Here is a 25125-nt window from a genome sequence, read left to right as displayed (position 1 = left end):
AAGCTCCTTTTCCATTTAGGTTGACTAAGACTGATTTCTGTTTCTTGCATCCAAGAACCTTGCTTATTAAAGGAGATCATGATGTAAGGCAGTGGGAAATGGGGGTGGGGGAATAAATAATGAATTTGACGTTAAAGATGTTGAATGTGACAGAAGGTAGGTTATCTAAGTAAAAATGATTCATATGCAAGTTGGAGAAGTGGGCAGAGTTCATGAGGAAGGTTGAGATTGGAGGCAGGTATTTTCATCTTTACATTTAAAGTCCTAGGACTGGGAGAAGTATTCACAGAAGATGAACCCTATGTGGAATTCATCCATCTCTTGTGAAAGGGTATTCAAAACTTCTCTGTGCAATTGTTTCTTATCCATACTCAGCTCTGAGCTTCGGGTGACTGAGCTCTTAGCAGTTCTAGAGATAGATCTCTTTGGGGGTCAGCCAACCAACAGTAAACAGTTGGGTAAAAAATCATAGGTAATGAGATTCATGGAGATTTTTCAAGAACGTTTAGGCATGGGACATGAGGACATGAAGTCTATTACAGCCATGGCCACATGTACATCTGCAGTTGCCCCAAAGTTCCCAGGTGGAGTCTGGGGGAGGCTATACACCAATGAGATGGAGAGGAAACAGGTGACACCACTTCAGAACTGAGTCAAGACTTCACCTGAAGTCAAAAATATAGGTGTTTTTTCACTTATATTAACTAGTAAATCCTCTTTATTTTAAAATTCAGTTCAAATTAGGTTTTTAACATAAGTGACATAAGTTGTTTTAACTGCTGGATCCCTTCTCCTTAACTCCCAGTCTTCCTTCCCAAACATATTAAGTTTGTCATTTGTAATGTGAGTGAAGTATGTTATATCAGAAGATATAAACTGATGAATTAAATCTGATCACAGCAATTTTATTTGTTTGTTTCTTTGGCTTGGAGAGGACCTCTTTTTAAAAATTATTACCAATATATAAAACCTGGGGGGGGGGGTCTTCCATTAAAATCCAAATATTTCATTTTTTTCTTTTGAAGACTCAGATCTGACAATGCAGAGTCAGAATTCCAAACCAGAACATTCATCAAGAACTGAGTAGTTGATATTCACTTTGTATAAGGTATATTCTTTCTTTTTTTAAAAATAAACATTTATTTTAATTGGAGGTTAATTGCTTTACAATATTGTATTGGTTTTGCCATACATCAACATGTATCTGCCATGGGTGTACACGTGTTCCCCATCCTGAACCCTCCTTCCTCCTCCCTCCCGTACCATCCCTCTGGGTCATCCCAGTGCACCAGCCCCAAGCATTCAGTATCATGCATTGAACCTGGGCTGGTGACTCGTTTCATATATGATGTTATACGTGTTTCAATGCCATTCTCCCAAATCATCCCACCCTCTTCCTCTCCCACAGAGTCCAAAAGACTGTTCTATACATCTGTGTCTTTTTTGCTGTCTCCCATACAGGGTTATCATTGCCATCTTTCTAAATTCCATATATATACGTTAGTATACTCTATTGGTGTTTTTCTTTCTGGCTTACTTCACTCTGTATAATAGGTTCCAGTTTCATCTACCTCATTAGAACTGATTCAAATGTATTCTTTTTAATGGCTGAATAATACTCCATTTGTATATGTACCACAGCTTTCTTACCCTTTTTCACAGTCCCTATCACTTCCTATTGCCTCACACTTGGCCTAGTTCTGTCTTGCATGTTACCTACTTCTGAAAGGATGTGTTTGCAACACTTCATGGTCAGTGAGGTCTGTACCAGGCCTCTTAAGTACTTCATTTAAGTAAAAGGTAAATGAATGTGAACAAAAAGCAGTGAAACTGCCAGTCTTAAAAGAGGAACTAACTCACACTTGGAAGCTTAATCATGCTTTTTATATAAGGCTTACAGGAACTTATCTGGAGCAGAACATGATTTGATTATGAAAAATCCAAAGTTCTGACAATAGACACTTTTATTTCATGGCTGAGAAGGTTTTCTCATTTGTCCTCTAGGGCAGAAATACCTTAGTAGGTTAGGAGCAGCTAATTGTACAACAGTGAATATCATGAGCTTTAAAACCAGACAGACCTAAATTTAAGTCCCAGGTTTTCCCCATGTTGGCTGTGATGATAGTGTCCATCACATAAGGTTGTCATGTAAAAAAACAAAAAACAAAAAAAAACAAGTGATAAAACAAGCCAAGAACAGAAGATGGCATATAGACATTTAATATGATAGACTGCTCTACTGCATGAGTTTATTCCAATAATGTATAATGGTTCTGATAGAGATGAGGAGTTTCAACCTGTAAGGTATAAATAAGAACTAATTTTATTTTTTCTAGTAACTACAACTGTCATGCTCTGTTGACTAACCTATACCCTGTCTTCATGGGCCTGGATCCCTTAATTATATTAAAGCTCTGTATCATTACACCTCAGTCATTGTCAGTTATAAAAAGTCTCATTTTCATTAGAAAGACTTAAGCCTATTTACTAAAAACTAATTTTTTACTAGACCAAAAGCTTTCCCCAGGGAAGGTTAGACTTGCAGCTCCTACAGCTTATAATGGACTTAATTCTAAGATGGCCCTTACAGTTTTTGGCCCCTGGTATATATACAGGTTCTTCCAATTATTCAAGAAAACCCTAATCTAGGTGTTGAATTATAACATCCCAAATCGGTTGACACTAAATTAGGGAAATTAAATCTGGGTTTAGAAATCAGAGACAGGGAAGACAGAGAGAGAGAGAGAGAAATCCTACTAGTTGTGAGAGATTTCCCCATTTCTGGCTCAGGAGATGATGAGAACCACACAGCAAGGAATGCAGGCAGCCTCTAGGAGCTGAAAGAAGCCCTCAAAACAGAAACTTCAGTCCTACAGTAGCAAAGAAGTGAATTCTGCAATGACCTGAATAAACGTAGAAGTCAATTCTTCTGCAGAGCCTTCAGCCAAGAATTCCACCTGACCAACACCTTGGTTTCAGCTTTGAGTCCCTGAGCAGAGAACCCAGTCATACTGTGCCTGGATTTATGAACTACCAAACTGCGAGTGAGTAAATGGATGTTGTTTTAAGCTGATGAATTTGTGATAATTTATTGCATAGAAATAAAACTCTAATACCAGAAGGCTGGAGGTAGTGGATGGGATATGTTCCCTCCCAGCTTTCCTAAACTCACTCCTCTTGATTTGAGTCAGGAGGAAGGAGAAACTAAGAGAAATCTTTTCAGCAGTCACCACTGTTGACCTAGCTCCTTGTCTCCTCGACGTGGATGGAAATTGTTGCTGTAGTTCAGTTGCCCAGTCATGTCTGACTCCTTGTGACCCTATGGACTGCAGCATGCTAGGCCTCTCTGTCCCTCACCATCTCCCAAAGTTTGCCCAAGTTTATGTCCATTGCATCAATGATGCCATCTAACCATCTCATCCTCTGATGCCTTTTTCTCCTTCTGCCCTTAATCTTTCCCAGCATCAGGGACTTTTCCAATGAGTAAGCTGTTCACATCAGGTGACGAAAATACTGGAGTTTCAACTTCAGCATCAGTCCTTCCAATGAGTGTTCAGGGTTGATTTCCCTTAAGATTGACTGGTTTGATCTCCGTGCTGTCCAATGGACTCTCAGGAGTCTACTCCAGCACCTCAGTTCGAAGGCATCAATTCCACGGCACTCAGCCTTCTGGGTGGAGGGGGATGGAGGTAGCCTTGAATAAATGCTGATGATGAAGCAGTTGCCTGGAACACAGAGTCTCAGCCACCTTTTCCAGCTGATACTGATTTAGAAACACAGGATGTCTCATGATGAGTCTCTGATGAGCTTCTAAAATCCAGTACTTTTCTACCTTCTACAGCTTCAACACTGGGGGCTATGGCTTGGGACAGACATATCTCCAGGCCCTGAGATATACCCCTTGGAATAGATACAGTTCTAGGTCCTTTTTCTTTCTTAGGCTCTGAACCCTACCAATTGCAATATTTCAGAAAGTTCTTTCTCCTAGTAGGATAAGGCCATTCTGCAAGCCATATAACTAAGCAAGCATCCAACCAGGTAAATAAACACCTTTCTCTCCTTGAAATCATTTCCAAATTCCACCTCTTCAGGTGAAATCATAAACCTCTTTCTCCAGTTGAAGCAGAGGGAAATGGGTAGGCTTACTTCTTGACAATGCATTCCCCAAGGTCAATTTATCTCTTTCTCAGTCCCCTCATATGTCTCTTGATGCTGAGTATATAAAAGTCTGAAGTTAAGAAGGACTTCTTACTGAGACATAAAGAATTTAGAAACTTTGCATTATTTGGTTACCTTCAGGGGCAGGAATGATGCCAACACTCTGTGTGTGTGTGTGTGTGTGTGTGTGTCTATGTGTCTATGTGTCTGTGTGTCTGTGCATGCTCAGTCCTGTCCAACTCTTTGAGACCTCATAGACCATAGCCCGCCAGGCTCCTCCGTCAATGGAGTTTTCCACGCAAGAATACTGAAGTGGGTTACCATTTCCTATTCCAGGGGATCTTCCCAACCCAAGGATCAAACCCCCATGTCTTATGTCTCCTGCATTGGCAGTTGGATTCTTTACCACCAGTGCGATCTGGGAAGCCCTGATGCCAACACTGCCCTCCTACAAATGTAATGATGCATTTTAACAGTTTGGAAAGGTTGTGCTCCTAGGACATAGAGCATAATAGCTTTAAAAAACAGAACATATATTTTGTATTTAGCTTGGAAGTATCATTTAATTTTATAAACATTAATTAAGAATCTTTCTAAGCTTCCCAAGTGGCACTAGTGGATCTTTCTAGAATCTTTCTAGGCATTGTAGTAAGTGGGGATGATAAAAGATCTAGAATTTGCCTGAAGAAACTTACTCAGTCTGTATGTATGCACACAAACATCCATGCACACATGTGCATGTGAAAGAGAGAGACAGAATGAGGAAGACAAAGAGAGGTAGAGAGACGGTAGAGAAACAGAAAAAGTTCCAGAAATAGGTTGCTAGTTAAGTACAGTGTTATAAGAAAGATGCCCACACAGATTTCACCATCTTGAATAATACTGTGATAATAGGTAGGAGAATTCATTGCATTTAAAATAACACTTGAATGAGGCTGTGAGTGCTCCTTCTGGTGAAAAATAAGAGTTAGGTTCATTAAAAAAATACATTTAAACATTTCAAGACTTAAACATTACTCTGCCGACAAAGATCCACATAGTCAAAGCTATCGTTTTTCCAATAGTCCTGCATGGATGTGAGAGTTGGACTATAAAGAAAGCTGAGTGCCGAAAAATTGATGCTTTTGAACTGTGATGTTGGAGAAGACTCTTGAGAGTTCTTTGGACTGCAAGGAGATCAAACCAGTCCATCCTAAAGGAAGTCAGTCCTGAATATTCATTGGATGGACTGATGCTGAAGCTGAAGCTTCAATACTTTGACCACCTGATGCAAAGAACTGACTCACTGGAAGAGACTCTGATGCTGGGAAAGATTGGAGGCAGGAGAAGAAGGGGACAACAGAGGACCAGATGGTTGAATGGCATCACTGACTCAATGGACATGAGTTTGAGCAAGCTCCTTGAGATGGTGAGGGACAGGGAAGCCTGGCAAGCTGCAGTCCATGGGGTCACAGAGTTGGACACGACTGAGTGACTGAACAACAACAAAGGACTTTGGGAATGTCATGAACAGATTGCTGTATTTAAAATGGATAACCATGAAAAACTTATGGTATAGGACATGGAACTCTGCTCAATGTTATGTGCCAGCCTGGATGGGAGGGGGGTTTGGGGGAGAATGGATACATGTATATGTATGGCTGAGTCCCTTCACTGTTCACCTAAAACTATCACAACACTGTTAATCAACTATACCCCAATACAAAATGCCTATGGTGTTAAAAAAATTAAAAAATTAAATTAAAAAAGAAGATTTAAACATGTGTTCTCTCTCAAATTCTCTCTTGGCATAATGAATCTAGCTTCTTCTAAGGAGCTAGACTATGTTAAGAGCCAAAGGGAAGTTCAGCCTAATGCATCCATGTACTTCTGTTTGTGTTTTTTGATAAAGCAAAACAAAACAACATGAACATGAACAAACAAATACAAACTTTTGATCAAGTCAGAGGCCCTCTTTGATCTCTCCCAGAGAAGGATCTTACTGCAAAGTGGCCATCCTTCTCTATCCATGGATCCTCAGGGGAGTTTCAAAAATCTTAATTTTACTCTTCAGAAGGATGAATTTCACAGAAGAAATTCTTTTATATTCTTGTTTGAATATAAAATTTAAAATTTATACCATTTTTATTATTATACCCAATTAAAGTGAAACCTTTATTCTATGGGTCTGCAAAAGCAACTTTTGAAGTCAGATGTATCTATCAACATACTTATTGAGAGGCCTTTTTTCCCCCTACAGTTCTGGAAAGAGTTGGAAAGCCAATGTCAACATGGTTTAGATATTCATAATTGTTTACACATGTTTCAGTAACAAAATATATTTGGGGGGGTTGGCATTTTACTTTAGGATTTGAGGCAGCTGGAAATTATTATCATTATGGGCAAAACTGTACTAACTAGATAATGGTGTTAAAAAGAATACCATATTCCTGGAATATTCTTTCTAATATGCAGCACCTATTATTTTATTAAGTTGAGTTTTTAAAATATGGATTGGCTGTTGTCCAGTCAGTTACACACAAAGATATCTAAGGAAATAAGTTCTCAGAATTAGTATTAAATAGAAAATGACTATGGTTTACTATTAGTAATATTATTATTGTTATACAGAGAAACCTTAATAATCCTTTTAAGGAATAGATAGCTAATATTCCACATATTGCAAGGACAGATTTTTATTAAATATTTAAGAAATTGGACATTGTTGCCAATCATGATACAAGGTATTCAATACCTTGAAAATGTGTACAAATTCTTTTCATATTTGCTTATCTGGGGGGAAAAATGATGATTAATAAGGGATTCTGTGACTCCCAAACTTAAAGTGTTTCTTCTAAGGAGCTAGATTGTGTTAAGAGCCAAAGGGAAGCTAGGTTCAAAGGAAATTCATCTAATATTTGTGCTCTGGTTATGAAAGGGGGTGAGAGGCTGCTCATTAGCGGCATGTCGCCAGTTGGCAGGAGGGCTGTGGGCCAGACGGACGGGTTAGTGTGATCACAGATGGAGTTAGCATGGGAAAGAGGATGCCAGAACGTCCCAGGCAGTGCTTGCTATTTTCAGGGCTTTACACGAATCATTACTTTTTCATTCTGTGCCAGTATTGACACAGACAAATGTATTTGTTGACTGCCTATTGAAGAGTGGCAGACTACCAAAATAAGTCTCATCCTTGGAGACATCACTCAGAAAGGATTTTTAAAAATTCTGATTTATAACTACCTCTTAATATAATGTCTCCCTTTCATCAAAATGATATTGTTTTTATATCAAGAGAATGCCACTAAGACTTAACAAATAAGACTATGGAATGGCAGAACACATAGTCTAAAGACATAGACACCTCCTTCTATTCAAGGAGAGTGGTTAGCAAATTTGCAATTGATCATTCATTTTATAAATTTAGAAATAGCAAGTTTGCATTAGAGACTTTCTTAAGGATGGAGAACTGGTTCAACTCAGGAACTAGGTCTAGGTCTGGATTCCAATAGCTGTTCTACAAAGGGTACAACTACTCACTGCCAGGAGAGTTGATTACCAGCCCATGGGTTTGAATCACCACTTTGCACTGACTGGAAATGACACTTGGCAAATTATTGATGATGAACCTTGGCAAGTTATTGAGATTTACTTGTATCCAGGTGAGGAGAAAGACAGCCAAGATCCCCCCAACTCCAAAGTTCAGTGTGATGTTGGAACCCAAGATTGACAACTGTCATAAAAATGAATATAACTGCTGCCCACAGAGCTACCAGTCAATTCTGTCACTAGAGACATACTCACTCTCCTCCACTTGCATCTCCCCATTTACAGTTCCGGCCACTGAAGCCCTTCTCCCGACAAGTGTAAAAACACATGAGGGCTTCCCTCCTCAGGACCACCCCACTTTATTCATTATATCCTCTGATATAAGAAGATTTTTTTCCAAGTTCTATTGAGATAGTCATGACAGTAGTCATGCAGTGGTCATGTATGGATGTGAGAGTTGGCCTATAAAGAAAGCTGAGCGCAGAAGAATTGATGCTTTTGAACTATGGTGTTGAAGACTCTTGAGAGTCCCTTGGACTGCAAGGAGATCCCACCAGTCCATCCTAAGGGAGATCAGTCCTGGGTGTTCATTGGGAGGACTGATGTTGAAGCTGAAACTCCAATACTTTGGCCACCTCATGCGAAGAGTTGACTCATTTGAAAAGACCCTGATGGTGGGAAAGATTGGGGGCAGGAGGAGAAGGGGACGACAGAGGATGAGATGGTTGGATGGCATCACTGACTCAATGGACATGAGTTTGGGTGGACTCCGGGAGCTGGTGACGGACAGGGAGGCCTGGCGTGCTGTGGTTCATGGGTCGCAAAGAGTCGGACACGACTGAGCGACTGAACTGAACTGATTGAGATATAATTGACAAATTTCTGAAGGTTCTTTGTAACCTCACTCATCAGATGCCTTTTATAGAAAAAAGAATGACTACAGGATCCAAACAATAACCTGCAAATTAACATTTGGAGCCAAGTGTTTTGAAAAACATATACTGAAATAACTCAGCAATCTAGGTTTGGAGTGGAGTAGACTAGCTAAGAGCATAGCATGTAAGTAGCAGAGCTCTACAGCTGGGATGCCTGGGTTCAAAAGCAGCCTCCGCTACTTCTAAGCTGTGTGACATTGGGAAAGGTCTCTGGACTTCCATTTCTGCATCAGTATAATGGGAATCATCCAAGTTTCTACCTTGTGTTTTGCTTTGAGTTAATAAATGTAAAGCAATTAGAATAGGACCTGGCACAAAATACATGGTGAAAAAAATGTGAACTACTGTGCATTTTAAATATACTTGAAAGAGACAAATCTCTCATCTGTGAAGAGTATTGATATTTGGAAAACATCAAAGTCATTTGGAACAAAGTCTGATTTTTAAAAATGTGGGGGAAAGTTTAGAAGTTTGGGTTGAAATTACAATGTATATATAGAATAAGACTCGTTTTCGCATTTAACTTATTATCAGGTATAAATAAGTTTACTGGCCTTTGAAATGATGGTTTTCAAAATGATAATCCTTCTTTTAAAAGCAACTGTGCATACTAAAACATTAAATTACATTATGGTTATACTTTGTGCCTGATGACACAAAGGCATATTGTACTTTGCTGTTCATTTTTAAAAATGGTAAGGAGAGCACCGATTTCCTTATCTTTAATGGAATCTACCAGAAGGATAGTGCCATGTTAGGAAAATAAATACTTCCCCTCTTTTTGTTGAAACCTCTTTAAATTCTCAGTCTCTCAGCTGAGATTGGGGAAAAGACAACATATAAAATTAATCATGCAACTATCAAAATTAAAACACATGTATTTTCAATTCTGGAATTTTTGTTTTAGCACTTGCACTACAAAATTTATAGTATAATTTAGCATGGGTGATTTGTTCTACAAAGCCCTTCACAGGTTTATATCTTGTTAAATCTAAATTTAAATATAAGCAATTTTAAAAAATCTCCAATTCATTCTGCTAGACCTCAATAGAAAAAAAATTATACAGCTTGTATTAAACTTTCCTCCTATACCAATCTTGAGACATATTTTATTGATCTGCTATTTATATTTTGCAAACACATAAATTGAGTTCTTCCTGTGCCCAAGGATTATTCAAGCTCATCACCATATTAACTCAGGTTTTCCTTAAAGCCACCCTAGGGGGTCAGTACTATTATACTGCTGACAGATGAGTAACTTTTCATAAGGTCTCCAAACATGCACATGACAAACTGCAACTCAAATCTAGGCAGCATAAATAATGTTTTGATGAAAATATTTAAGAGTGGCTATTTCACTTGATGAAAATGTTTCCCTCCCTATTATTTCTAAAACCTTTGAAATCTGGGTCTCTGAACTTTATCAGGAATTTAATTTTCAAATAACCTATCAGGTCAAGAATTCCACATGCAAAATTTATTTTCCAAATCCTTAGGTCTGGAAAGATCATCCTGAAGCATTTGGGAGGTGATAGGGAGGAGAGGCAGAGGAGGTGAACCCTCTCAGCAAAAGTCAATGAAAGTCTGCACCACATTGTTAAACAATGAGGTTCTGAAGAGCTGGGGGGCCACTGGGGGTGGAGAGGTCTGATCTGCTTTGAAGAGTGAAGTCATGCTCAATGTTTTAAACTCATTAGTCCTGCCTTAGGAAAAAAAAAAAAAAATGGATGCGGGTAAGAAAAAAAAAAGACAAATTAGCAGCATTTTCAAAAGAAGTTAAATATGTCAGGCAGTCAAGTGTCCTAATTCTGCCTCGAGGGAACATGTGTCAAACCAGCTTGTAGTTCTGCAATTGGTAAAACCATCTGCAAAAAATATCCCGTCCCTGATTCCTGTTTCTACAACACACGCCTATGGAAGGAAATGTTAGAGTTGCTCAACTGCATGTGGAAATTTTCCTGGCATTACCTAATTGAGACGTGGGGCCCACCTTTCTTTGAACAACAACAACAACAACAAAAAAAAAAACAGTTTGTTATAGCCTGCTGAAAGAAAGCATATCAATGGCTTGGAATAATGAGGATAATAGAAATTGCCCAAATGACATATTATTAAAATTTCCCCCAGGACCACTATGACCTACAACTCATAACCACAGATATTTACTTCTAAGCCAATATTAGATTTGGTGGCATGTTGCTTTGAGAACTAATAATAATTGCCAATTCTCTGTGCTTATAAAGATTATTGAAAGACCACCCATAACCCCAAAATGTACTATAATTCTAGATACTAATTTCATCATTAGAACTACAAGTTAAATAATATATGCCAATAGTACAGTTGCTGGGCCAAAGCAGGTGCTCAATAAACTGAATTACAATCATGTACCTTTATGCTGGAAATGAAATTGTCCTTTTTCTGCTTGTTGCTGCTAGTGATCTTCTGCTTCAGATTATGAGTTACGAGCATAAGTTTTTTTTAACCTGGGCTTTTTCATATCTGAAAGTGTATACAGCATTGGGTGTGACTATACATGATTCCTTGAAACAAGGGCTCAACATTTTCAAGAGAGATTCAAGAGGATATCTGCCTTCTCCAAAGGTTAAGAACCACTGGCCCAGAGACATCATTTGTCTTCACTTGTCTTACACAGAGCCAAACTATGTTGTTTGATGAAGCCAAAAATGTGTTTTTAAAAATGGGACTTCCCTGGTGGCACAGTGGATAAAAATTCACCAGCCAATGCAGCGGTCAAGGGTTCAATCCCTGGTCCAGGAAGATTTCACATGTCATGAAGCAACTAAGCCCATATGCTACAACTGCTGAACCAGCACTCTAAAGCCCACAAGCCACAACTACTGAAGCCCATGCTCTTGAGCTTGGGGCCTGTGCTCTGCACCAAAAGAGGCATGACAAGAAGTCCACACACTGCAATGAAGAGTGGCCCCTCGCTGCTGCAACTAGAGAAAGCCTGCATGCAGCAACAAAGACGCAACGCAAACTATCCTCCCCCTCTTGCTTTCAAGAGGGAGGGGGACTGATTAGACTGTTCACCCTAGTACCTAAGTTCTCTCCCCTCTCTTACCACCGCCCTTGTTACCCAGGTCTGTACCTTTGCTAGAGTTAACCTGGACTTGAGAAATGGATAAGAAAATGGAGAAGGAGACGTCAAAGATCTAGGGATCCTCTGGAGCATTAAAGCACCCCCCCAAAAAAATGGGACTTGGGAGTTATCAAAAAGGGACTTTGTTTAAATGCTTCTCTTTTAACTACAGTCTCCTTCTAAGTTGCAGATGTCACATTTGAAATCCGGTTACTCTAACAGAATATTTTATTTAGAAACCTCCCAGGTTTTTGTTTTTTCTTTTTGTTTTTTCTATTTCCCCATCCAACTCTGAAATCAGACTATTCTTAGAATGCCAGAACATAAACTTCAAACGAACATGAATGTATACAGCAGAAGGATGCACTCAGGGAAACCTCTGGATGCTGTCGGAAGCCAGGAAGATCTGATTCTCTTGTAGAGGGTCTTGGCGCTGGTGCGCTAACGGTAGTAAAAGTTTGTTTCTTCTTGTAAAAGAAGCAGATGTGACTTGGAGAAACATGGAGAACAGATGTGCTGAACAAACGTTTTCATTTAAGCGGTAATTTATCTGACTGTAAGTTACATTAACTCATGAGGTGAGTGTTTAACATAACTCGTTTTCACCAACTCAGAAAGATAATTTATAAAAGCACTAAAAGAGATTGTGAATTAACATAACCCTCTCATCTTTGCCTGCTTTTGCTTTTCTTTTAGGAAAATGTATAGACTTTTGTCCCTATTTAAAAATTTTTTAACTTTTTATTTTATATCCAAGTATAGTTGATTAACAATGTTGTGATAGTTTCAGGTATACAGCAAAGTGCTTCAGTTATATATTTGTCTGTTTTTTAAGAAACTAATGCCACACAAAATTCCCAAACCTTCAGTGTCTATGAAGGCTTACCAGGCACCGAGGTGGGGCTCTGCACTCAGAATGTCTGGGCACACAAACCGCTCGTGAAAATAACAGATCATTCCCCTCGGTGCTACATGGACTCGTGAGAATACTAGTAAAGAAGTGCTCAGGCTTAGAACATAGAATTTGAAACAACTGCAGAAGGCTAAGTGTTGAAGTCAAGGACACTTAATAAGAAAGAATGCCTACAGTCACGGTCATTGCTAATGAAATGGATGCCTCTGCCGTAGATCCTTCTGAGGGAAGTAGACGATGAGGGCCACTTGGCACAGTGGGAACCATGCCTGCAATACACTCTACTTTTAGCTGCCAGGAAAATGTTTGAAACACTTTTAAATTTAGAAGGAAAAAAATGAAATTGTAGGTCCAAGAAAAATCTCTACAAAGATGGGTTTAGAAAGATGAATATTAGTACTTTCATTTTTATATATATGTGTGTCTGACTCTTTGCGACCCTACAGACTGTAGCCTACCAGGCTTCTCCGTCCATGGGATTCTCCAGGCAAGAATCCTGGAGTGAATTACCATTCCCTTCTCCATTATATATATTACATATATATATATTATATATATATATATATATAAACACAGTTATAAAATATAATTTGAAGTATTTTTCATGAAAGAAGGGAACCACAAAGGCCAAAGTGCAGAATCCATGAACTTCAGGAATGCAAGTGTATGGAGCAGCCTAGGTTACTCACTGTCCTTTCTAAACTCTCAACTACTTCTTCCTGTCCCGAGTCCTTTACAATTCCAGCAGTTTCTCAGCACTACTGGCTCCTACTTCTTTCGCTGTGCTTTCTTCCTGTTCCTCCTCCTTTATACAATGGCAGGTAAGCCGTTGAGGGGGATCGGGACCAAGAGTTTTCACGATGACGATGATGACAATGATGATGCTGATTCAACACTGCCTGAGCACTTGCTCATGCACTAGGCTTATGATAGAACTTTGCACTAATTAGCTAACTGAATCCTCAGATTGATGTGGTAAGATAGGGTCTATTACTAGTTCTCTTCTTAAAGGTAAGGAAACCTAAGCTTAGGGGAGCTTATATGCCTTGCACTAGGAGACACTAGTGCAGTGAGGCAATGTGGACAGTTAAAAGCAGAGCTGGGACCACAGTCAGGTTTCCCTGACAGCGATTACCAGCAGGAACCTTGAAGTCCATGGCTTTTAACCACTAGGTTAGGTAAATGATCTGACATACTTTGCTGAGACACAAAATTTGCTCTGATAATTTCCACAGAGAAAACTGACGGCATTCTATTTATAAGACAAGAGAAAATACTCTGACTTTGACAAAGGAGACATTCTCTTCCACATGTTTAAAAACTAAATGCAGTATTCACTCACAGCTTTCAGGAACCTACTAATTTTCACTCATTGTAGGCTTCCATGACAGAGAGATAGCATAGAAAGTCACTGGAGGTGGAAATTTACACTTGAAGAAACTGTGATGTCCGTGAGAAATATCAACCAAAATATAAAGCATTTAATATAAAATCTAAATAAATATAATACAAAATACAAATTAATATAAATAGAAGTCAATAAACATATAAATAAATATAAAAATATAAAATACTTAGCTTAAGATTTAGTTTCCTCTTTAGAAGGGGATGAGGAGAAGTAGAAAATAAAATCACTTACATTATCTAACCTGCTTGTGAGGATTAAATGAGTCTAAAAGTTAGGAGTTTTTTTCACTTTGATAAATGTGTCATTGAACTATTGTCAAATTGTCAGCTCCACATTGCAGCCTTTTCACTATTATAAAGTATGCATGAATAAATTTTTCAAAATTTTGAAAAAAATGTACTGTGGAGGTTTCTAATAGAAATATTAAGGTAGTGAGGTGTGTTAAATAGTGAAAGTGATTAATCGGAAATTGCTCTAATTGTATAATCAAGCATCACGTTTTTAAAAAGCCTGTGCACTGGAAACCACTTTACCAATTAGTAGCAATAATAGTATTCTGGCTAAGTAGAATTCTAATATGTAAAACATTATAATCTGATTTAAATAGCAGACACCAATAAAGATAGTCAGATATTAGGATATATCTAGTAAGATATTATATACTAGCTTGAAACTTTCCTCACAGGTATACGTTCAAAGGGAAGACTGATACTTGATATTACCCACCAAAGTAAAGATTATGAAGACTTCAGAATTTTTCAGTGACTCTAGAACAATATAAAATGTATCAACTGTAGGGAATTCTCTGACAGTCCAATGGTTAGGACTCCATGCTCTCACTTCAGAAGGCCCAGGTTCAATCCCTGGTGGGAGAACTAAAATCAACAAGCTATGCAGCTGGCCAAAATAATAATAATATTTTGAATAAAATTAAAAATTACCACTGTACATGACCACAGAAACAAGTTTAGTTAACTAAATTTTAACAGGCTGAATTCTGGCTGAATGAGTGTTTCCTGAAAAGGTCAAAAAGATTGTTAAGTGTGAGGAGGGTTTTAGATTCTGCTGTCCGGGTCCAGAGTAACCATTAAGAGGATTGATCTGAGTCAGATTCATATTCAAATTCCACCTTTGCCACTAATTTCATATGTTACTCAGAAAGCCTGGGTAAGCTTCTAACTGTTCTAACTCATCTGAAGTCTTAGCTTCTCTATGTGTTAAAGAAAGGGAAGAGATAAAATATCATCTGCTTAAGTCTGTGGAAAACACTGAGTAAGGCAAGAAGATAAAGAGCTTAACACGATGCCTGGCACATAATGAAAATTCTATAAACATGACCTGACTACTCCACACTCTGCGGCTGCTGCTGTCAGCGTCTTCCCCCACAGCACACGGCAAATTTCTAATAACTCAGGGCAGAGCAGATTTAAACAGTTGCTGGTTGGGGGCATTTCAGTACAACACAGACTCTATTGTTGGAAAACTAAATTGCATTCCTCTGGTATGTTGAGGTGAACAAGGTAACTAAAAACCACTAAAATGAATATTTAATCAATACTGCAACTGTGGAAATGAACAAAGGTTTTTATTCAGCAATCATTACTAAATGCTCTTCTCTTTTATTATAGATATGTGCTAAACCAAAACAACTATCACATGAGTTGTTTTATAATAATCTTCTGTGATGTTATTAAGATAAAAAAATAAATGGGAAGATTATAAAGCATTTCCAAATGCTATAACTGGAGTCATTCACATAACTGGAGTCATTTAAATAACTCAGCATCTAGATTGCTAATTAGTGTTTTTATAAAATGAAGCCACAAATACCGGTTTTAAATGGGTGGCCAAATGCTGGACATATCACTTCTTTAAAATGGTATTTTGTCTTTCCTTGGTATTTTCCCTTTTTTATTAATTGCAAATAATTTTAAAATGAAAGTTGTTTCTAGCAAACAGATCCATGAAATATAGTCTCCTATGCTTTTGTCATATGACCTTTCTCTAGATTTTATTTATGACTCTACTCTGGCACAACACTTTGGGAGCAAAATGTATATGAGACTATAGATCATCTATACAAATCAATTTCTGTGGATGCTATATTGTTATCCATGTCAAAAATTTTGATTTGGTAAGAGATATTAAATGAAATATTTTCCCATCTGTATTTTAATTTCCTTAGAACATAAATATATCTTATTAATTCCTGCACATGACATATTCTAGCAATAATAATGGTTTATTACTTTCTAAATCTTTCTTCCTAACAGCAAAACACTATCCTATTTATGGATAAATCAAAATGAAGTAGTCTAGGTATGTTAGCTGACTTTTTATGTTTCATTAAGAATCATGTTTTCTATAATTGAATGTGTATTTCTGATTATAATTACATTAGACAGAAAAGACAGCAAATCAGTGAGTAGAATAAAGAGCTGTCAGAGTCCTATCACCAACTACAAAGATGATTAAAAGTATAAGGATGAAAAGAGATAAGAAACATTCTTCAACAGTCAGCATTGAAGGATTACCTTTAAACTATTCATACCTCTAATAAATCCACTACAGATTTACTAGCCTTATTAGTAGAAAGTAGAAAAGCAGGACCTCTTATTAATATACATCAGTGGTTCTCAAGTAGGGCCAATTTCGCCCCTCAGGGGACATCTGGCAACATCTGGAGATATTTTGGTTGTCACAGCTTGGAGAGGGGTGTGCTACTGGAATCTAGTGAATGGAGGCCAGTGATGGTGCTAAACATCCTATAGTGCACAAGACACTCCCCCAAATGAAGAATCACCCAGCTTCAATACCAGCAATGTGCAGGTGAGAAGCCATGGTCCAAATCTGGTTTCTTAATATCAGCCAAGCAAATTAGCCCTTTCTCCCTCACTGATAATAACTAAACTAAGAGTCTTCTCTCTGACTGTCATATGCAAATTCCAAATGGCAATATAATAAGAAACAGACACTAAACTCAAATAGAGAGCCCATGGAGGGAAAAATCCTACCTCTGCCATTGATTCCCCGTCATTCCCAAGGCCTCTCATGCCTAGTCAAGTGTCTAAAGCAATCCACATTATTTATTCATTATCTGTTCACTCATTTTATGGTTTCTAAAAGGAAGGTTAAATAAAACCCAGTGCTTATTAGACACTTTTCCATGTTATATGCTAGAGTACTGCTGTGGGACCACACATAAACTTTAAATTAAGACCTTCTGGAAAGGATTCCTATAAATGACTGAAATACTTTTCTGCAATCATCAGTAGAATATGTCCCACAAGAATTTTCTAATATTTTTCTTTATATTATAGTAACCCATTCTAAATATGATCTATTGCCTAAGGTAATTGTATAATAATTAACTTGTTTATGATCAATATACTTGAGAAGGGAGGAATGTCTGGGAATATATTATATATTTTCCCACTAATGTATTTTTCTTATATTATTGAGGTATAGTTTATATCTAGTATACATAATTTATATATAGCTAAACATACTTATAGGTAATATTTTATATACAGTTAATTGAACAAATCTGAAGTGCACAATTAAATTTTTATACATCTATAAACCATCTGGCTATATATGTAACCACCATCCTGATTAAGATATAGGACATATGCCCTAAAAGTTTTTTCAGGCTTAGAAGCTCCCACACCTTTTAGGTAACCACTATTTTGACTTCTATCACTGTAGATTAGTATTGCCTGTTCTTAAACTTCATATAAATGAAATAAAGTATGTCTTTTTATTTCTGGCTTCTTTTCCTCAACATAATGTTTTGGAGATTTATCCATGTTTGTATGTATCAATAATTAATTAATTTAAAATGTCTCAATAGTATTACATTGAATTTATCTAGTGAAGTTTTTCCTGGTTTTAGATTTTATAAACAGCTTTTAGATATTATTCAATTGATATGAAGATTTCTTGTGCTTAAAAGAAATGAGTTATCAAGCCACAAAAGGACATGGAGGAAACTTAAATGCACACTACTAAGTGAAAGAAGCCAGTCTAAGAAGGCTACTGCTGTATGATTCCAACTGTCTGATATTCTAAAAAAGGTAAAGCTACAGAGAGAATGAGGAGAAGCAAATGGCAACCCACTCCAGTATTCTTGCCTGTAGAATCCCAAGGACAGAGGAGCCTGGCAGGCCATGATCCATAGGGTCGCAGAGAGTCAGACATGACTGAAGCAACTAAGCACGCATGCACAAAGAGAATGAAAAAAAAATGAGGACTGGCAAGAGTTGGTGGGCAGTTGGGAAGATGAGTAGGTGGAGCACAGAAGACTTTCAGGACAGTGAAAATCCTTTGTATGATTTCATAATGTTGGATATGTCATTATACCTTTCTCCAAACCCACAGAATGCACAACATAAGGAGAGAATCCTAAGGTAAACTATGGACTTTTTGTGATTATGACGTACCAATGTAGGTTTGTCCCTGGTAAAAAATTTACCAATCTGATGTGTGACGTTGATAAGAAGCCATATATATGTGAAGCTGGAGATATATAGGTAATTTCTGTACCTTCTCATTTATTGTAAACTTAAAACTACTCTAAAAAATAAAATGTTTTAAAAGTAAAAAAAAACAAAAAACAGATTGCTTGGATGCATCTTTTGATGGACCTATGACTTCATTTATCTTCGGTATGTAGCTAGTAGCATTGCTGTGTCATAGGATATATGTATGTTAACTATAGTAATACTGCTAAATATTTTCAAAATGGGCAAACACTTTATATTCCCAACAGTGTATGAACAAAAAATTGTTCCACATCTTCTCCAACACTTTGTATCATTAGTTCTTCTAGTGTTTTTCACTGCAGTGTGTGGGCAGTGGTATGTCCTTATCGTTTTAATCAACATTCTCCTGATGACTGATGGGGATGACTATCTTTTCATATGCTTCTTGTCCACTGGGTTATCCTATTGTTCTGAAGTAAGTGCCTTTCCAAGTCATCCTCATTTTTTGGACCACTTTCTTAAACCCCCTAGCTCAGGAGAGCTGCAAATGTGAGGAAAAAAAATCAGCTGGCACCAATCAACCAAGAGGTTACCCAGCGGTCTGGCTGCCAAGCTCCACTGTTGCCTTTTTCCGTCACTCATCCCACCTAAGTATTCCTGGTTTGTGTAAAGGGGGCTTCTCTTCACCATCCTCCTCAGGGTGGTTCTTCCTGCCAACCGACCAGATCAATACGAACTTCTGGACGACAGTAACACCTCCTCTGCTGGTTTATTCTTTCTCCCTGGACTGAGGAGGAGAGTTCATGCCAATGTTAGCAGGGCCTAATGCCTATTTGCCTAGACAACTGTAATCAGGCAATGGGGGAAATGGGCACGCTCCAGGGGTCCGTATCCTCACTGAAGTCATTATGGACAGGTCTGCTTCTCAGCAAAAGACACAGCAGTCGGCGGTTGCAGGGCAGGGAGCTGAGCTGGCAGCACAGGCAAGGACTGGGACTGCTCCTCCTTTCACAGCCCCCCATGCGCCACTCTCACTGTGTCCACCCACCCTGGCATGAGACCACCTCAACAGCAGTGTGCTTTAATCACAGGGCTTTGCAATACACCATGGGTCAATGAGATGTCTTATTTTATTAACATCTAGGAAACAAGGAAACCCAAAGGAAACTTAAAAAGTATCTAATCCAATTCCTCATCTGGTCCTTGAGAGATGGATTTCCAGTTGATGCTTGAATACCTCCTGGGTCAGAAGAGTCCCTACAGCAAGAGACCCCATTCTGCCAGAAGGCAAGGTAACATAACATGGACTTCGGAATCAGGCACACTCAGATCTGAATCCAAGCCCCACCACTCACTAGCTGTGTGACCTTGGGCAATATCTTTAACCTCTATGATCACTGGGATTTCTCTTCTGAAACTGAGGCTAAGAGTAGAATTCAATCCACAAGGATGCTGTATGGATTAAAGAGACTACAATTAACATAAAGCATTTAGGACACAGCCTGGCACATAATAAATGACAGTCAATAGAATCTATTTGGGGGCAGTTTTGACCTTTAAAGAACTCTTTTATACAACGTGGATCAAAACTCCTACACTGGAATCTGAGTTAACAGCTTCTGGAGTGACATCAAATAAACTCTTTTTAGTTTCCAGTGGGAGGGACAGCCCCAGTGTCACAGGATTGGGAAGCATGTCTGGGGAGGGTAAACAGGCCAGGTTAGCAGAAGCATAAAATACACTGACAACTAATAAGACATGAGGCTGAAAAAACACATGGACTAACCTGAGGGAAGTCAGTGACGATGGGAAGTGGGGCTTGGAGCATTTTTGGCAAAGCTTATGACAGAGTGTGCTTTAAGTTGATGACAATCAAGCTTGTAAAAACTGAACTGGAAAAGAGTCAGTCAGATATGAGGAAACAAAGCTAGGGACTATTTTAGAATCTGAGTCAACAAGTAACAAGAACTAAACCAGAATAGTGTCATAAGAAGGACAAAGGATAACTCAGAGATAAGTGAGACAATCATGGAGATTTCAGCTCTGCAACGTCTCTACTCACGGGATCATCTCCATTCCTACTGACACCTCTCTAGATATTCATGATGTATGTATTTACAATTAAACCTACAAGCGCTCTCCAAATGGTAGCCAGGAAGGAATATATACTCCTGAAATCTGTGTTTGTGTTAAAATATCCAGCATAAGGATTTTACATTTTTATAAACACTTAGAAATTGAAGATTTTTCATACTGATCTACTAATGCCCATTAAATGGGTTTTGCATATTGCAGAGTAATTAACGAGTCATTTACCATGTTTTACTTTTAGAGTAGAATCAAAATATAAACCTATGCCAATACGTGTGGGTGTCAATTACATTTCAAAAGATACAGCAAAAATTCAACAGTACAAACCTAACTGGTGACAAATGAAAAGTAAAAACACATTTTTTCATGTCCTAATGTAGAAGTTTTATTTTCCTTTTCACTCCATATAAAGATCAGGTTTTCTAACCAATAAAAAAGTAGTCACTGACAGAGACTTATAAAAATTAAAATCTACATTAAAATGAAATCTATTCACTTTTTAAAGTGAAAATAACTGTTGTTTGTAACCATAAGTAGTCTGGAAAAATATAATTCATACTATTAGCTTTCCTTCAAAGATGATTTATCCCAAGAGTTAGTTTCTATCTAAAATATGAGAGTGAGATAAGCAAAAACAAAAGATAGAGTCACACACCAAAGAAGGTGAGACTATTTCGTTTGGAAATAACTACACACACACTGCATACACATACTTAGACAAAAACACATCTCCCTCTAGGTTTTGGTTTCCTCCCTCAGGAACATTTTTGGTGTGGTTCTATTATTTGTTTCCCCAGAAGGAAAAAGATTGAGGGATAGCAACCCTATAAAACAAAATGCAAAGTAGACAATGAAAGGAGCCTAATCTTGAAGCCTTCTCCAGAGTCTAGACCTGTGTTTCCTCAACTGTGTTCCACAGAAGAATATTAATAGCTAGTGCATTAAAAGGCGATGGCACCCCACTCCAGTACTCTCGCCTGGAAAATCCCATGGATGGAGGAGCCTGGTGGGCTGCAGTCCATGGGGTCGCCAAGAGTCGGACACGACTGAGCGACTTCACTTTCACTTTTCACTTTCATGCACTGGAGAAGGACATGGCGACCCACTCCAGTGTTCTTGCCTGGAGAATCCCAGGGATGGGGGAGCCTGGTGGGCTGCCGTCTAGGGAGTCGCACAGAGTCGGACACGACTGAAGTGACTTAGCAACAGCAGCAGTGCATTAAAAAGACATCAAAAAAGTTTGAAAATACTGGACACTACATATCCTTTTTTTGAAGAGGACCGTATTTAAATAAGTACATGGAATGTTTGGGGAAGTCCTACAGCCAGGAAACCTACTTTATTTTGTTTAACCCACTGCTTCATAACCATGCAACACTACTCTTTCCCATCTTTTCTTTTTTAAAGTATACCTACTAGTATCTTTCAGAATACTAGTTCTGTCCTGCTTTAGACCAATCTTTATGCCATTGTGAAATTCCCTTTGAGTTGCTAGTAGTTCATACATCACAGGTATATATTTTCCTGAAAAACAAAAATCTCAGCAATGAGTACCCTCATAAAGTAGTGTTAAATTCTTTTTGTTATTTTTGTTTTAGACTACATCACATAGTTTGTGGGATCCTAGTTCTCCAACCAGGTATTGAACCTGGCCCCTGAGCAGTGAAAGTGCAGTATCCTATCCACTGGACTGCCAGGGAATTCCCATGTTAAACTCTTGAGAAGAGATGAAACGGTGGTGGTGGGTAGAGGGGGAGAAAGAACACTCCATATCACCCCTACATTTAAGAAAATATGGTATCCATCCTACTCACTCAGGCCCATTTGGCCATTTTTATCTTTTATTAACTGACTATGCTTCATGCTACCACTAGCATATCAATCACTGAGACATGACATAGTTGCAATTATTCTAAGTGGATTAGTACATATGGTAAGAGTATCAGTGACGACTTCCCTGGAATTACTTGTAGCCAGGGTATATGATGTAAGCAAATGCAGAAGGTTATACATAGATTCCTAAAAAAGGAAAACCGAGGAAAGAACCACCAAATAAGACAAAGCCTCTGGGTAATGTGTACCCTCCTCCAAAGTCAACAGGACTACAGAATGGTATGTCCTGCTTACAGGAGCAATTGTAGCCTTTAGAAATGATTAGGGTACAAGAAGTGAAGAAGAAATATATCTACTCAAGAAAATTTAATTTCATTCATCTGGTGTCCCTTTCATAAAATAGTTTCATAAGTTTTCCTCTCATTCTTTAAAACAAATTCCACTGAATCTAGTTTAAAATTTCAAAGTAGTTCCAGGGACAAATCCAAGAAATACAGCACAATTTGAAAAGGAAATGTAAAACCAATTTCACAACTAAGTGTGAGCACTCAGACTTTTTTTCAATATTAACCACAATAAATCCACTGCACACTCTCAGTGCAGGGAATAGCTACCACATTTAAAAGAAAATCACTCGTAAACAAGGTGTCTTAGATACCTGGCTGGGACTCTTTTTTGAAATGAGACCACAGTTGCTTGGATTTGAAAGCATACATTTTTCCCTCCTATTAATTTTCATTTGACCTTTTTTCACCTGAGTAAAAGGATCACTCCCAATGCATCATGTGTGTCAATGTAAAATCCACTTACTTGAACAAATCCGCATGCTGTGAAGTCCTCAAACAAGGGCAGACTTGGACGGTCTTCTCGATAGATGGTGAGTTTGTATGTGGTCAGGGTCTCACCCTGAGTTGGAGATTTATCCACCACAAGCACTGAGATTTTGTTCATCCCTAAACCCAGAGAATAGTTGGCAAAGCTGGAGAGAGAACAAGAAAGAGAGACTGAGAATGAGAGAAAGAATCCAAATTGATTCATATATCAATATTTTTGGCTCAATAATTTGCATTAAAAACAGATAAGATCTGCACCATTTCATAAGAAATCTAAAATGTGAAATATTTTAACTTATGTTTCTTTGTGCTTTGGTATGCCAACATTTATCCAGCAGAGCAAGTCAAGTCCCTACCAATTACAGGGAAGGGAACTAATATATATTAGCCACCTGTAAAGGTCATACATTATCCCATTTAATACTCACAACTCCATACAAAAACTAAGGCTGTTCCCATTTTAAATATAGTAGAGTATGGTAAAGTCAGGGTTAGGGCCCAGGTTGGTCTGCCTTGAATCCTCTTTTCTTTTTATGATCCTGCTTTAGCTCCCAGGAATGTTGAGTGCATTTCTTTCCCTACAGCATGGGAAAATGAGTATGTTTCTTGTCATGGACATGGCATGTCATAAGGTTCTATCTTCTGTTCAAATGATAAACCAAAGAGTTGGTGACTCTCAAAAGAGTCATTAGGAAAAAAAATATCATGAGACTAGGAAAGTTAGTGTTACCATGCCCACAAATTTTATCAAGTAATCAGCACCTGAATATTTAAAAACTCGAGGAGTTGGTTTGGGATAGAAGGAGGCTACTGTTAGGAAGGATTAATTCTTCAACAATCTAAAAACATGAAGATAAGAATAAACTCCGTTTTCCCTCAGTGAATCTTCTTTAATATTTCATATCACAAGATCCTCTGTCATTACAAATTGTTAGAAAGATTAAACACGAACATGGTTAACAGGTCATCAGAGCACTTGTGTTATTTTAACCACATGGCGTCTGTGAAGCAGAAGGATTTCACTCCCTGGCAATCCTCCAACAGATACTGTGCCTCAGGTCTTCTGAACCATCTTCAAAAGTTGTCTCCAAGGTCTGCTTCCTGCTAAGATGTCTACCCTCAGCCCCTATCAACATCCTCATACCTTGGTCCTGCCCGTTCCTGCAGGTGCACCTTGCACTGACTCTTAGAAGTCTCTGCTCCGACTGTCAATGTTACCACATCAAATGGGACTTCAGAGTAATAATCTTTGATCTTCGGGTTAAATTCAGGACTTAATTCCAAACGCGGGTGTGTGAAGATCTGCTTGATATGACATTGTGCATCTTTATCTGTTTTTTAAAAAAATAAAAACAATGACAAAAACTGTGGCAAGAATAAATGTTTAAAAATCAAATACAATTAAGGTTTTGAAAACTCGTTTGCATAACTTTGGTAATCGCTGCTGATTTTCCATTTGGTACTCTGGTAATAGCTGATTTGTGGCTTCACCTGGATCTTCTATTTGCCAAGTTTTGTAGACTTTGCCTCATGTAACTGTTATTGACTTTAGTTGATATTTTTTGCTCAGCCTTTAAAAATTTTAAGGCACAGCAAGTCAGAAAATGTCTCTCCAGTGGATTGATAACATTTCATAGCACTTATAACATCTATCAACAATACGTGAACTGTGAACTTTCAGATGTTCAAGCTGGTTTTAGAAAAATCAGAGGAACCAAGATCAAATTGCCAACATCTGCTGGATCATCGAAAAAGCAAGAGAGTTCCAGAAAAATATCTATTTCTGCTTTATTGACTATGCCAAAGCCTTTGACTGTATGAATCACAATAAACTGTGGA

At 38.1% G+C, this 25125-nt stretch overlaps 1 protein-coding gene across 1 annotated transcript in view; it reads right to left on the bottom strand.

Moving 5' to 3' along the window:
- CPED1 (cadherin like and PC-esterase domain containing 1) overlaps positions 1–25125 on the bottom strand; it is a 322124-nt gene that overhangs the window by 128661 nt on the left and 168338 nt on the right. Inside the window, exons 14-15 of the mRNA XM_068973158.1 lie at positions 24431–24617; positions 23264–23432 (exon numbers count right to left, since the gene is read on the bottom strand). Coding sequence (XP_068829259.1) covers positions 23264–23432; positions 24431–24617 — 356 coding nt within the window. The remainder of the gene's footprint in view (positions 1–23263; positions 23433–24430; positions 24618–25125) is intronic.

The sequence above is a fragment of the Capricornis sumatraensis genome, chromosome 5 (assembly GCF_032405125.1).
Source record: "Capricornis sumatraensis isolate serow.1 chromosome 5, serow.2, whole genome shotgun sequence".
In the NCBI taxonomy this organism is placed as follows: domain Eukaryota; kingdom Metazoa; phylum Chordata; class Mammalia; order Artiodactyla; family Bovidae; genus Capricornis; species Capricornis sumatraensis.
The sequence above is the reverse complement of the archived record's forward strand: the minus strand, read 5'-3'. Positions and strand labels throughout refer to the sequence as shown.